The sequence below is a fragment of the Anas acuta genome, chromosome 3 (genome assembly GCF_963932015.1).
Source record: "Anas acuta chromosome 3, bAnaAcu1.1, whole genome shotgun sequence".
Taxonomy (NCBI): Eukaryota; Metazoa; Chordata; class Aves; order Anseriformes; family Anatidae; genus Anas; species Anas acuta.
Window position 1 is genome coordinate 15,999,456 of NC_088981.1, and position 14,196 is coordinate 16,013,651.

At 38.4% G+C, this 14,196-nt stretch overlaps 1 protein-coding gene across 6 annotated transcripts in view; it reads left to right on the forward strand.

Annotated features, from left to right (window-relative positions):
- FSHR (follicle stimulating hormone receptor) overlaps window positions 1-14,196 on the forward strand; it is a 221,177-nt gene that overhangs the window by 169,757 nt on the left and 37,224 nt on the right. For 5 of the 6 annotated variants that reach the window (XM_068675834.1, XM_068675832.1, XM_068675829.1 and 2 more), the window contains exon 2: window positions 1,822-1,893. The exons of the other annotated variant lie outside the window; for it this stretch is intronic. In XM_068675834.1, coding sequence (XP_068531935.1) covers window positions 1,841-1,893 — 53 coding nt within the window. In that variant the 5' untranslated portion in view covers window positions 1,822-1,840. The remainder of the gene's footprint in view (window positions 1-1,821; window positions 1,894-14,196) is intronic. 6 annotated transcript variants of the gene reach the window in all.

Sequence of the window (14,196 nt, forward strand, 5' to 3'; positions counted from 1 at the left end):
TGCTTGGTGTTTAACACATGAGAGTTTGAGTATGACTTTTATTTCTGGCAGTACTTCTCCCTACAAACTCACTGTAGGGTTTCTCATGCCTCAGCTATGCTTTCTTGACCTGGTATCTCGTCATAAGCATATCATGTGAATTATGTGTCTTGATGAGTAGGTCATGTTTATATATGCAGTGATTTGTACTCACTACCCATGAATCCTTAAATGAATGAAATAAAATAATTACCTAGCTAATACCTTATTTCTCCTAAGTGAAATTACTGCTCCTAAGTTATTACTCTTAAGTGTAGTAGATATGCTACATTTTGTTTTTTGAGTAACATCAGAAATTTTGTAATCTTCTTTGTTTACTGTGATAAAAGAAGAGTTCAGGTTAACAAAAAGGTTTATACGGTATTTTAAATACTTATTCTTCATAAAATATCTACAGTGACCTTTACAAATGATTAAAATGTTGTCTTGGTTCCTGTGTGATAGAGGTGTGTATTCTGAAGTCCCAATTTTATAGCATATTATGAATTAATTAGAAGAGAGACTGTGAGAAGCAATGAAGAGTATTAAAGTGGCACTGATGGGAGATACTATCTGACTCCTTAAATTATCTTTGCAACAGCTTAAGGCTTATCTTGCATAAGCATGCATGTAGCAACTTACAACATTGTGTAAGCAACTCATCCCGGTTCAGCTCCACAGAGCTGTTTCATCCTATGCTTGAGTATCTCTCAAAAGAGAGAACAAGATGAAAAAAAACACTGTTACCTACCAGCATACAACACAGCTGTGGTGACCAGCTGTTTGTTTCTTACTAAAGCCAACAGGGTACTTGCAACTCACTGGTGGATGCTTTTTTCCCACCAGCTCCAGCAGCAGACCAACACAGTGCTGTAATTTTGGCCCAGGCGGGCAGCTGGAGACCTATGAAGCATATGAACTTTATAGCTGTATTTAGACTGTGAAACCTTCAGGATGGAGACTCTCCTTGTATCAGTGATATCAGCTTTGTATCAGTGTTGGGGCAGATGGCTTGAAAGTTTTGCAGAGGAAAAGGATGTGGCAATGTTGGTTGATGCTCACCTGAACATGAGCCGGCAATGTGCCCAGGTGGCCAAGAAGGCCAATGGCATCCTGGCTTGTGTCAGGAATTGTGTAGCCAGCAGGAGCAGGGAGGTGATCGTCCCCCTGTACTCTGCTCTGGTGAGGCCACACCTCAAGTATTGCATTCGGTTTTGGGCCCCTCACTACAAGAAGGACATTGAGGCCCTGGAGTGTGTCCAGAGAAGGGCTACAAAGCTGGTAAAGGGCCTGGAGCACAAGTCCTGTGAGGAGCGGCTGAGGGAACTGGGGTCATTTAGTCTGGAGAAGAGGGGGCTCAGGGGAGACCTCCTTGCTCTCTGCAACTACCTGAAAGGAAGGTGTGGGGAGCTGGGGGTCGGCCTCTTCTCACCCAGATAACTAGAGGGAATGGTGTCAAGTTGTGCCAGGGGAGGTTTAGTTTGGAAATTAGGAGACATTTCTTCTTAGAAAGAGTATTCAGGCATTGCAACAGGTTACCCAGGAATGTGGTGGCATCACCAAACCTGGGGGTATTTAAGGAAAGGTTGGACTTGGTGCTCTGGGACACGGTTTAGTGGTAATAAGGAGTTGACTGGACCAGATGATCCTAGAGGTCTTTTTCAACCTCTATGATTCGATTTACATTCTCTTCTATTCTAGGCCTCTTCTATTCTATTCTTGGCCTCTTCTGTACTGACAAAGGGTGTCACGCAGGTGTGTATTGTGAACAGTGAATAATCACATAATTTTCTCTATTTTCAGGAGATTTGTCCTTACCAAGATGAGAGTCATTCCTAAAGGAGCTTTTGCAGGACTTCATGACCTAGAGAAAATGTATGTATTGTATCAATATTTACTAGGAAACAACCATTTTACTTCAAAAAACAGTTTCTAGATGCTGCTCCTTTTACTGCCTGTAAGCAGCTCCAGTCTCTGAACTCAACCTAGTTTCATCTTTCTGTATTTTTTTATTTAAAAAAAATAATAATAATTTATGTTCCAAAACACTGTTGTCATAAATACATTTTCATATCAACAAGTGGGCAGTCTTTGGTCAAAGGCCAGCAGGGAGTGTCATTGCAATCACACTCAAAGAGTTGTGCTCAATGGTTTGACGTCCAGATGGAGATCAGTGATAAGTGGTGTTGCTCAGCAGTTGGTATAGGGACTGGCACTGTTTAATATCTTTGTTGGTGACTTGGAGTGGGATTGAGTGTGCCATTAGCAAGTTTGTGGAAAATGTTAAGCTACGTGTTGCAGTTAGCACAACGGAGGGAGGACTTGAGACATGGGCCTATGTGAACATCATGAAGTTGAACGAGGCAAAGTCCAAGGTCTTGCACCTGGGTCAGGGTAATCCCAAACAGTAATAAAGGCTGGAAAATGAGTGGATTGAAAGCAGCCATTAAGAGAAGTGCTTGAGTTGATGAAAAACTCAACATGAGCCAGCAATGCACACTTGCAGCCCAGAAAGCCAACCATATTTTGTGCTGCATCAAAAGAAGCATGAACAGTAGGTCAAGGGAGGCACTTCTTCCACTCTACCCTGCTCTTTTTAGACTGTACTTAGCTGTATTACTTACTGTATTCAGCTCTGGAGTCCCCAGGACTTGAACCTTGGAAGTGTCATGGACCTGTAGGAGTGAGTCCAGAGAAGGGCCACAAGGATGATCAGAGGACTTAAGCAAGTCTCCTATAAAGAGAGGCTGAGGGAATTGGGGTTGTTCAACCTAGAGAAGGAAAAGCCCTGGGGAAACCTTATAATGGTCTTTCAGTACCTAAAAGGGGCTACAGGAAAACTGGGGAGGAACTCTTTACCAGGGAGTGTAGTGATAGGACAAGGGGTAATGGCTTTTAACTAAAAGAGGGTAGGTTTAGATTAGATACTACCAGGAGATTCTTTACTGTGAGGGTGGTGAAGCACTGGAAAAGGTTGCCCAGAGAAATTGTGGATGCCCTATCCCTGGAAGTTTTCAAGGTCAGGCTGGATAGGGCTTTGAGAAACCTGGTCTCATGGAAGGTATTCCTGCCTATGGCAGGGGGGGGCTGAAACTAGATGATCTTTAAGGTCCCTTACAACTGAAACCTTTCTATGATTCTATGAATTAATAAATGAAGTGCCAGAAGATCATGGGAAACTGATTAATTTGAGATTTTTCTAATAGATCACAATAAATCAATGAAAGATTAGGGAGGAAAGTACTGCTATTTGTAACAGGTAAACCAGTTCTAAAGAATAAAAAGTACTGTTCATGTTTAGAGCCAGCTGGGAGGATGTGAGAAGTTCTTTGCAGATGATAGTTCTGAAAATCTTAGCACATAAAGAGAGGAAACGTTTAATTTTAGTGATAAACCTGAAGATATAATTATGAGCGCTCTTGATGAACAGATGTATCAGGTACCCATTAGTCTATTATGGAAGTATTGCAGCCCTCCACCACTATTGTGATCATATGTTTCTTGATTTTTTTTTAGCTACAGAAAAATCCATGGGTTAACTGGTGCTAGCACCAGAAAAGATAACAGTCACCATCAAATCTGAACTATTCTGGGGCACGTATGTTTTTTTCTAAATTATTTCATCTGTAAACAACTCACATTTTGTTTAGAAATGTATCCAGTATTTGCACTCTTACTGGAGAGGATCACAAACATGTTGTTTGTCCAAAAGGGGAGAAAGGAGTCCAAGTAGGAGTAGGGAAATACACCTTAATATTTTATCTTTTCATTCTCTCTCTGTAAGGGCAAAATATCTTTAATTTTTATCTTTTTTTTATCTTTAATTACTCAGAAACCATATGTCAGATATGTATGAAGTTAACGATCACATTGAATACGATGTCTCTTAAGTGGTGATTTATTGTTGACCAAAAAAATTGCATATGGATGTGAGGTAAATTTGAAAATGTATCAATGTGCTATTAGTATCTGGAAGAGAAATGGGGACAGGCAGTTTATAGCAAAATATCCTTGAAAATAAAAGTGTGATAAATATGTAAATGAAACCAATCAACATCAACAAAGAATGCAGTATTTGCAAATGGTGTGGCAAACAGATAAAATTTGAAAATGATCACAAATCCAAAACCTAACCCATAAAACATTTATCAGAAATATTCATGATAATGTAGGGCAAAAAAAAAGTGTGCAATCAAATGATATATTTGCATATAAAAACTGAGTCTTTGTATGAAAGCCTCTTTTTTCTTACAAGATCATGCACAAAAAGGAAGTTTAAAGCAAACTGCAGTTTATTTAAGGAACAGAGCCATTAATAATGTGATATCTCCATGTGGTAAAATGTAGATAGCCTGATGTATACAAATGAGATACTTCAATGTACTGCACGTAAGTGTTCGCACAGAACTAAATAGATTAAAAATTAGGAGAGTGACAATATATCCCGAGTGTTTTACTGATGAAAAACAGTATCTTATGAAACCCAAAATATCTGTATATGTTTTCATCAGTTATCATCTCTAGTTGATTTCCAACAGTGTTTCTGAGAATGGGGTAGGTTTTAAGGTTCACAAATTGCAGGGAATGGTCATCTTTAGAATCATCCACAGGGAATGAGCTAGTTAAGTACAAGTTAAGTCAGAGATGAGTCCTCTATAAGAATCTTAGGTCTTTTTTGTTTATATTCAAAGCAAACGAAGGTTTTTGAATACGGTCACTAAAAATGTCTGGTTTTCAAAGAAAAATCATTCAATAAGTTTTTTAATTGTTCATGCTTTCTTTATGCATTGCTGTTTCATCCTATGCATCCAAACAACTGAAAACCTTTAACAAATGTTTTTTGCCACAAAATGTTGAATATTTCCAGTCAAGTGTGTTCAGTCAGGCTCCAGTCATGGTAACCATGGAAGATCTTGTTTGTTTTCCATTTGTACTGTCCAAGGAATCTCCAATATGGACAGTAGAAACCATAAATTCGTATGGAAAAAACTAGTGTGACTTCAACATGGAAAATCTGATCTGCCCTCCCTGTGAAGCTACAGTTTTAGCTGCAGATCAAAATCTTGGGGTTTTCATCACATGCCAAATACAGATATTGAGGGAAGAAGAAAATTGTCACTGGAAAACTTCTACCATTTTGTGATTTTTAAAAGAATGAGAGCCCATTTAAAGCAACTCCAGTTTGTCTTTTTCTTCTTGCCCATCTAAAGTCCTTCAGATACTGAAAAAATATAAAGTGTCCATCCTGCAGACTGTAAAGGACAAATATTTTCCAGGAAAAAGATCTTCTCTTGTTAAACAAAATGCTCTAAGACATGAAATAAATTGGCAGATTGTGATTTTAAGAGATTTCTCTTAATAATGGTGTAACTTAAGTTTTCTTACTGAAAACTATTTCAGAAACCCACAGGTCTGAGGAGCAGCCTAACCAGCTTATTGCTTTTAGCTCTGCGACTTCTACACAGCTTTGAGTTCCTGTTAATTTAACAAATAGGTGTTCAGGGAAGCAGCTTTGTTATTATAAGTTTAGTTTTCTGCTAAGAAGTCTTGGCCAAGACTAAGCTGGACCATGGCAGCTTTTCTAGACTCCTGCTCAACGAACGTATTTACAGACCACCAGAACTGATTAATTCTTCAGTTACTAAAATAAAAAGCAATGCCAGACAGGCAAATAACTGGCAAAATCAATTCAGCATACTCTGCAGCTGCTATGTCATCTTCAACCTGCACTGAAAGTGCTTAACTTGGAGAAGAGAAAGCCTGAAGCAATACTGAAATCTCATTTTTCTCTTGCTAAGTTTCCTACGGATTCTACAATGTAGCAAATTTTTGAATGTTGATTTAACAATGCGTGACTCAGGCATCATATTTATAGGGAATTTGGTCTGATCCTTAGTGGCTGAACTAATGATGGGGAGAATTAGGATATATTGTTATTACTCTAGGGAAAGGTGAATGCCTTGGTCCCACTTGGAAAAATCAATTGTCAGAAATGCCTGGCGCTAAGTATTAGATTTTATTTCAAGTCTTGGGGTGAGTGTGGTGGAGCAGAGAAGAAGAGGGATGGTGACTAGTAAACCTTAGCCAAAGAAGCTAGAGAACAATCGCAGCTCTGAGTCATCATGTGGATGACAGAAGCAGTCTGAGGATGCTGGTCTCCCTTGGCTGTTGAAATACCCCTGTAATGATTTTTGGAGGACAAACCAAGTCTGACATAGGATTTTGTCATGTTCCTGCTCTGTGTCATCAAGGAAAGATACTCAGCGTATCCAGCTTTCTATGAACAGTGATATTGTTGTGAAGAGATAGTATTGCCTTACCCTGTGCAAGCCAAATAGCCTTTACTTTTGTATTCTGAAGCACAATCTCCTTGAAAATTTGTTGACAGTTATTTCTTCTTTTGAAAGGTTTAAGCTAAAAAATAGTGCTTTACTTCATCATTTGCTATCAAATCTAACTTGTGTGCAACCCAAGGAAATTCAACCATGTGGATGAAAAATTTCTTGAACTACAAGAGATCACAGAAAAACACCTTTATTGACTTTATTTTGTAATTTGCATTAATGGGAGAATTAATGGGAGAAGTGGTTTTCTTTTACATTTCTGGCAACAGCACATTTTATGGACATGAGCCATACTGTGATCATCGGAGCTTGATGAGCTAGATCCTTTATGAGAGCTCTGAAAATCCTGGAAAGTATTAAATCTTTTAGAGTTGAGGGAATCTGCTAGAGTTGACAGTCCTCGAAACTGAAGTCTTCTGTCCATGGAAGACACAGATTATGTAAGCACTAGCTATCTATAGCATCCACATGAATTTGTAGAGAAAATATCTCTGGATCATATATTTATTTCATCACTCAGTGCATTCAAGATTTTATGGTTTGTTCTTTGTTTATTTGTTTTTGGTTTTGCTGGGACTGTTGACCCACTGATAGTTCATACGTACAGATGCTGTTGGTCTGCTGTGACCTGGATACATGGGCACCAGCTTATTTCATATATGAAAATCAATCTGATATGATGCCAAAATCTTTCCCATTTGCTCTGTAGGCTAAAAGGCAGGTCATGCATTCCTTTTCAAAATTAATTATCATACAGTGTCCAAACCAAAGTGAAGTACTTGAGAATTGTGAAGATTCCTCAGGAGAGTAATTTGAGACATGCTAAATCAAGGTGCTCAATCAATGTATTACTTGCTTCCCATGAACAGAGAAGGAACAAAGTTCTTCATTTGATTGTAAAAGTGTTATCAGGAGACTCTGGTATAGTGGAAAGTCTCACTGACTATAAGTCTTTGCTTTATTTAGCAAATTTAAGCAACCTGGCAAATTGGTGGACTCACAGTCCATACCTTCTTCAATAGTAGCCATCAGAGCTACCTGGGATAGCAACTGGCTAAGGGATGTCCTCTGCTCCTGAAAGTGGTTTCAGTCAGCCCAGACATGGTTCTGTAACACTTGGCAGCATATAGCTCAGGAAGAGGAGAAAGAAGGGATTGGGAGGCAGAAACTCTGTGATCACCTAAGGATGAGTTTATGTCTTCTGGTCAAAAGAAAGCTTGTCAGCATGCTGCAGTTTCTCCAATTTTTCTTGCACAGTGTATTGTGTTCTGCCTCGTTCATTATGTGAGAGGTAGTGATTAAATATGATCATTGAAATTCTTCTGAGAAAATGGATAGGATTCAATGTAGTCAAGACATTTGGAACTTGGTTCTAGTCAGGAGCTCTTTTCCATCTTTCATTGTATCCACTGGAAAAATCTGTTGCCCACCTCCCCTCCCTGCCCTAAGAGGGAAAAAAAAAAAAAAAAAAAAAGAATTTGCAGGCGCTGCTGTGATATGCAAATTAAATAGTGCATGTATATATAAAAAAATTATTCCTAAGGTGGAAAGGAGAAAAGGGGACACAGTGCAATTTGAGTATCAAAATATGTACTGAATCAGGTAAGGATCATACTTTGGTAATAAATACTCCAGGGTATATTCTCAAAGTGTAACTCCGTGGTTATTGAATTCTTATCTATACTAGAGGAAGTTATGCATAACATTCTGCAGATTAGGGGCATGTCATGAAAATAAGTATGCTACTGAATTCTTTTAAATGAGTCTAAATATGCATTTTCTGTTAAGGAACAGGGAACTACAGTTCAAAAATACTAAAGCCAGTAATCAGCAGAAGCAAAGAAATTCAAAGTTCAGGCTGACATCCCAAAGAATAAATCTTTCATTAGGGCCACTTTCATGATATGGGGTTTTGCACTCCCTCTCCTTGGTCTAATCCTGTGTGAAGCAGCAGCATCTAAAGACTGCTCAGCATCACACACTGGTATGAGGACCGTGATAAATCACATGAATTTTGCAGGATCCTGCAGGTGAACTCACAAGTCTCAGAAGCCCCTGACACAGTTGACTATCCACATTGAACAGTGATCCATGATTTTGAACTCTCTCTTGTCTGTGTTGGAGTGTTTGCTTGCACTTCAGGCCTCTGGTTCAGCAGAATAAATCATGTAAAGAAGCTTATCCTGCACTGTATGCATTCATTAGCCCAACAGTGTCCAGGGTTTCAGTCTTCATTTGCCCATTGCTATGTTCTGCCCTTTGAAATGGGTTCCCATAAATGGGGTTTGATGGGGAGCACCCATGATATGTTCTGACAGAACACCTGCAACATATCATCAGTGGAGGAGCTGGGCAAAGCACCGCCTTTTGCTGTTGTTTCTCAGTGAGTGGCTTAGACACATTTCCTTCTAGCATGAATGCTGTTACTTCAAATGACTATTCTCCAGCCTCTGCAAATATCATCTGAGGACAACAAATTTTAGTGTTTGATATGAAAACATATGAGGCCTGTTATATCCTTAATTAAATTTATTTTCTGAAAGTAGAAGCTGTGCCTTGTGTTCTAAATACAATAAGTAATGAACCAAGACCATTTTTTTATATTCTAATCTATAAATGTTTTGCTGCATCCTTGCCTAGCATTTTGCTTTTCCTTGCCAAGGCTTATCTGTGGAAGAGATCTTACATGCTATAATTGTTGTCACCCCTTGCACAGTTACAAAAAAGTGAAGTAGACATTTAATATCCATGTCAGTGACTCACTGCTGATGTCAAAGAGCAGAGATTTTAATTACAGCTTTGTAATACTTCAGGAAATGCATAACCTGATCTCAATCTTTTGATAATGCTTTAATGGAACAAAATCACAAATAAAATTAAAGTACTTAAAAGAAGAAGCTAGGAAATGTAAAATCAGTTCATAGTGTCCATATAAGAATTTTCTAACTTTCCAATTTAAAATGTCCCTGAGAATCATACTAATATGGTTAGTGTATGATTTTAATTGAAATATGTTAGACTGCAAAAAACAGAGTATTCTTTCTGTGTGGTTAGGTATCTCAATGCTTGCTGATACAAAGATTTTCCATGGTAAAATCGAGGAAAGGAAATGTAAAGGAGTTGCAAGAGGATTATTATAAAAAGGTTTCTATTTACAATAAATAAATAAATAAATAAAATCCACCAACAACAACAACAAAACAGTGCAATTCTGTAAGCAAACAGTGCAATTCTGAAAGAACTCAAACACATGCATTGAGAATGTCACAGAGGTTCCACTTCACTTGGCTGTTAGATCGAACATGTAAGCAAATTCACCTCGTCTGCCTGACAGACTTGCTGGTGGGAGTCTATGGTTCCTGATGCACCACAGTGCTGTTTCAGTGCGAGTCTTTTGGAATTTGGTTGATGGCATATCCCAAAAGGCATAGTAGTGCCATATCCTTCCAGGTATATCCAGCCTCTGGGTTTGCTTTAAAAAGTACTGCTACTGAAATAAATAAATAAAAGTATGCATTTTAAAAGCAAGGTAGGGTTTTTTCATTATCAATGTTTTTTATGATTTTTTCTATTAGTCTTATTTGTGTGTGTTTCTAACTGCAACAGTGAGTGCAAAAGGTGTGACCTAGATGACACTATGCCTGACTTATTTTAGATGGGATTTTATTCAGTATTTATTGTTACCATTACTAAATGTTTTTTATTAGAAAGAGGAAAGTTGGCACCAGATTAGAAATGGTAATTCAATTTGAGGATGACTTCAGGAACATCTTCCCATATTAATTTTATCTAGCTTTTCCATTTATTTTAGAAATAATGCGAGTGGAATTGGCATGTTGCAATGAAGAATTGCTTCCCATTGCTCTACAAATGCTGATACAAACCTCAGCATTTATGGAAAACAAATATTGAGATGAAGTCAAGACATTTATTTTCTAAGCAGGAGATGTTGATTCTCTGACAACACTATATTGCACAGCCTTTATTTCTATTATGCCAAATGATTGATGTGGATTTAATCATTAGTTTGATGGCTGTTTTGCTCAGTGGAGAGGCAGTTGAGCATTTCATCATTATTAGTGAGCTGCATTTTGATTTTTCTATAAGACACTGCTAGCCTCAATTCATCCCAGGTGGAAATCCAGTTTCATTGTGCCCATTGTTTGCTTTGTGACCAAGCCAAGAACAATTTGCATACAAAATACAGTGAATATTTGTGTTGATTTTTTAAGCAGGAATATGTTTTTGATGAAGATCTCCATATACGTGCTTCATCCTTTAAAAAATAAGGAATAATAAAGAGTGGTACCATTTGTGAGTAAACTAAACATGAAAGAATATATATATATGTAAGTATGTATATACACACATGCATACCTGTATATGTATATATGTTTATATATAGGAGTCTGGAAATGATTTCAGTTGTTAGGATTTAGAATGAAAGAAAGAAACCAAGCCAGAAAATATTTTGAATGTTTAAGGGAGCCAACGCAGCAGATGGAAATTACAAACAAATGTGAGAGAAATGCAGAATGTTGAAAAGCTATTGGTGTCTGTGTGTTTTTCAATGTAGTCAGCAGAGAATTAGAAGCTGGGGACAGTAACAGGCTGGAGTCTTTCCCCGGTCAGAACTTTGTCCCTGAGAGCTGCTAACATCAATTACTGAAGGAGGACATTCAAGAGAACATTTCTGTAACAATTACAGAGTAGTTCTCCAGATGGAGAATACATTTTGTCCATCTCCTGGGGTGCTTTCTACTCTGAGGAGGAGAAATGCATGTAATAAATGATAAGGAATAGCTGTCCAGTGCCGATACTCAGCACAAACTCCTTGAATGGTCTCTCTGTGTTGCCTTTGTGCTGTGAATTTTCACCACTAATACAGGGAATAATGCAGAATTTCACTGGTGAACTAAAGTAAAATAGTCTTTGTTATTTGGAAGCATGATTTAGTTCTGTCTTGTTTGTCTATTCAAGAGCACAGAGATTTACATCTTTATGTGGAAATGTTTATCCTTTCTATGAAGTGAAGATTCTCATTAGACATGTCAGATTCTTTTGATAGTCTTGTTGTTTATTTTGAATGAGATTTTATGGTTATGTTTTTCAGCTTTGTCTTCCATAGCTTTAAGACTTCTTGTGCTAGATTCTTAAGATTTTGGCTTTTCTCACCTGCTCTGTTTGAACAAACAAGTGGGATACAGTGGAATGGATTTGGTTATTTACTTCTGTTCTCAATTAGATGATGCTCCTTAGGGAAAGTGACAGTGGCAGAGCTCCCTGGAGGAATTGGGATTGGGCATTCCACTTGTAGGCGAATGAGAACGTTCAAAGGGGAGCAGCTTTGAGGTACTACAAGTAGAAGGAATTTTGCAAGCAGAGGTGGAAATGTGCCACTTTGAGACTGCACTGGGGAGCAATATCCAGTGATGAACAGGTTTTAAAGGAGGTCTGAGCAGAGCTTACTGCCACTTGGAATAAGTCATAGAGGAACTCTAACCCTTCTCCAAAGGCTCTGGAAGTAAGGGGAGGGTGTTTAAACACTTTTAAGTTCTCTTCCACCTAGCCTCAATTTCCTTTGAGGTTTTTCTGCTTTATAGTTAAGTAGTCTTGTTTATATTTTAATAAAAACTGCCTTTTTTGAGCTAAAAAGCCTTTTATTCTTCTTTGAATCATTCTATACAAAGGAAGGTCAAAACAGATTGTGTCAAAGCTCACAACTTGAAGTGCTGTCGTACAGCACTATCCAGATTTCCTTGCCATTACATTTTCACTGTGTGCAGCGTCTTTGCTCCTCCATTCCCTGAGCCCAAATCTCTGTGCAGAGCTGAGCTGCATTAAAGAGGTTATCCCCAGCAGAAGAACAGAGGGCAGAGCCAAATGGCAGGACATCTTTACAAAGAGGCAAGTAAATAGATCACAGTACATCTGTGACAGCCTCCTGCCTCAGTATAATTGACAACACACACTGTTTATTTAAAAATAAGCTTTTTTTGCCTGTGTTTCTTGGTAGCAGATGTAGAAGTGCTAACAAGTAAAGTGGCTTTTCATGAACCTTCATCTGTCAGTACGAAGGAGCCTGTTTTGTGTTCCTTAGGCCCAGAATACCTCTGAAAAGCACATCATGTTTTCATCCAACTGTGCTGCCAGGCACAGAGCTTTCAGAGTAAGAGGGAACATGTTAACAGTTGAAAAAGATGGTAAAAATGATGGGAAAATTTGTCAGTGATGTGCAATCACTCGGGTCACTAGAGGAAGGACTTCCTAATGCAATGTCATCTGAGCACTGAACTTGCTTAAATCCCATTCCTGTGTACTGTTCATTCTCACCTTGTTCCAGGTTTCAAGTATCCTTCCCACATAGAAATGCTGATTACAAATGTAGGGACACTGATAAAAATCTGTGACATATTTATTCTTGCTTTGTTACGGTGTGAGGTCAACATCAGTCCCAACAATGTAAGCATAAGGTATCTTTTTGTCTGCAAATCTAAGAATGTTTCTGTTCTCCTTGGTTTGTGAATTTGCTGATGATTTATAAGTTTTCTGTAGTTAGGTAAATGGCAAGGTTCTCCATTGCCGTGACTTCTTTTGTTCATTGGAGAGTGAGTAACAGCAGAATAGCAACCATCCACTGGGGGAGATTGTCCAGGAGTCTGCTCATTCTCTTCCAGCCATTATTGGCTCTCAGTAGCCTTTTTTAAAATCTATTGAGCTTACTCCAGCAATGACCTTGTCTAATCATATTGATTGTTACTAACTGAAGGCTAATTAGGAAGCAAGTTGCTATGGTAATTCTTGAGTCATATATATAAAGAGAAAATACAACTAAAACCACTGGTGCATGGTGACTATTAACATAGTTAAACAAATTAAAAAATATAATTCATTCAGATTAATTCTGGCATTCAAATGAAGATACAGTATACAACAAGAAAGTTTTTCCCTTGCTACCAAACTTTACTCTTTTGTAGTCATTTTGTTCTTTTATTTGTCTGTTGTGAATTATGCATAATTTTAGGACCATAGGACAAAGTATAGTTTGGGTTGTTCTTCCTTGCTCCCCCATCCTTCCTCCCACACAAAATATGTCACAACAAGCTTCCTATGACAGAAGGATGACTCAGGCAAAGGGTAGTAGGACTCGGAACCCCCAGAATTCTAGGTCACTTTTCATATCCGGTCTGTATATGTGTGATCGATGGTGTATTTTCAAATGGGTAGGTTGGTGGATTGCATACCATGAAATGCCGATCTCAGATTGTACCCTCAGGAGATGTGATTCATTACAAGGTGTGGCTGTTGCAGCCAGCTTTAATCAAAAGCCTTCTTTGGCCAAGTTTTGAAATGTGTCTGCAAAAGAGCTGGTCACTCAGTGGGTGACCAAGCTCCACTGTGGGACACTGTGGGAAGGTTGAATTATTTCAGCTGTGCTGTGGCTCATTTTCGGATAGATGGAGGATTTCATCAGTCATATCTAATAAAGTCTTTCCATCTTACTTTTAACTAAATGTGACCCAAAGGAAAACCAAGAGCTTTCTTCCCAATTTAATGGGAGTTCTCTTTCTCCTCGTATGGCACCTTACTCACCAGTCATGTCACGCACAACATTTAACTCTCCTACTGAGTCTTCATCTCCATCTGCAGATCTTTAAGAAGAAGGAAGATAAAAGAGCATGCACCTGTTGCTACTCTTCTGGACCATTTGAATGAAGAGGCAAAACATATCTAGGAGAATCAATGAACTGGATGGGATATGGGAATGTACTGAGTTCAGGTAGTACTCGAGTGAGTGTGAGTTTCTTGGCCTCTCTCAGTCTTCACTATATGA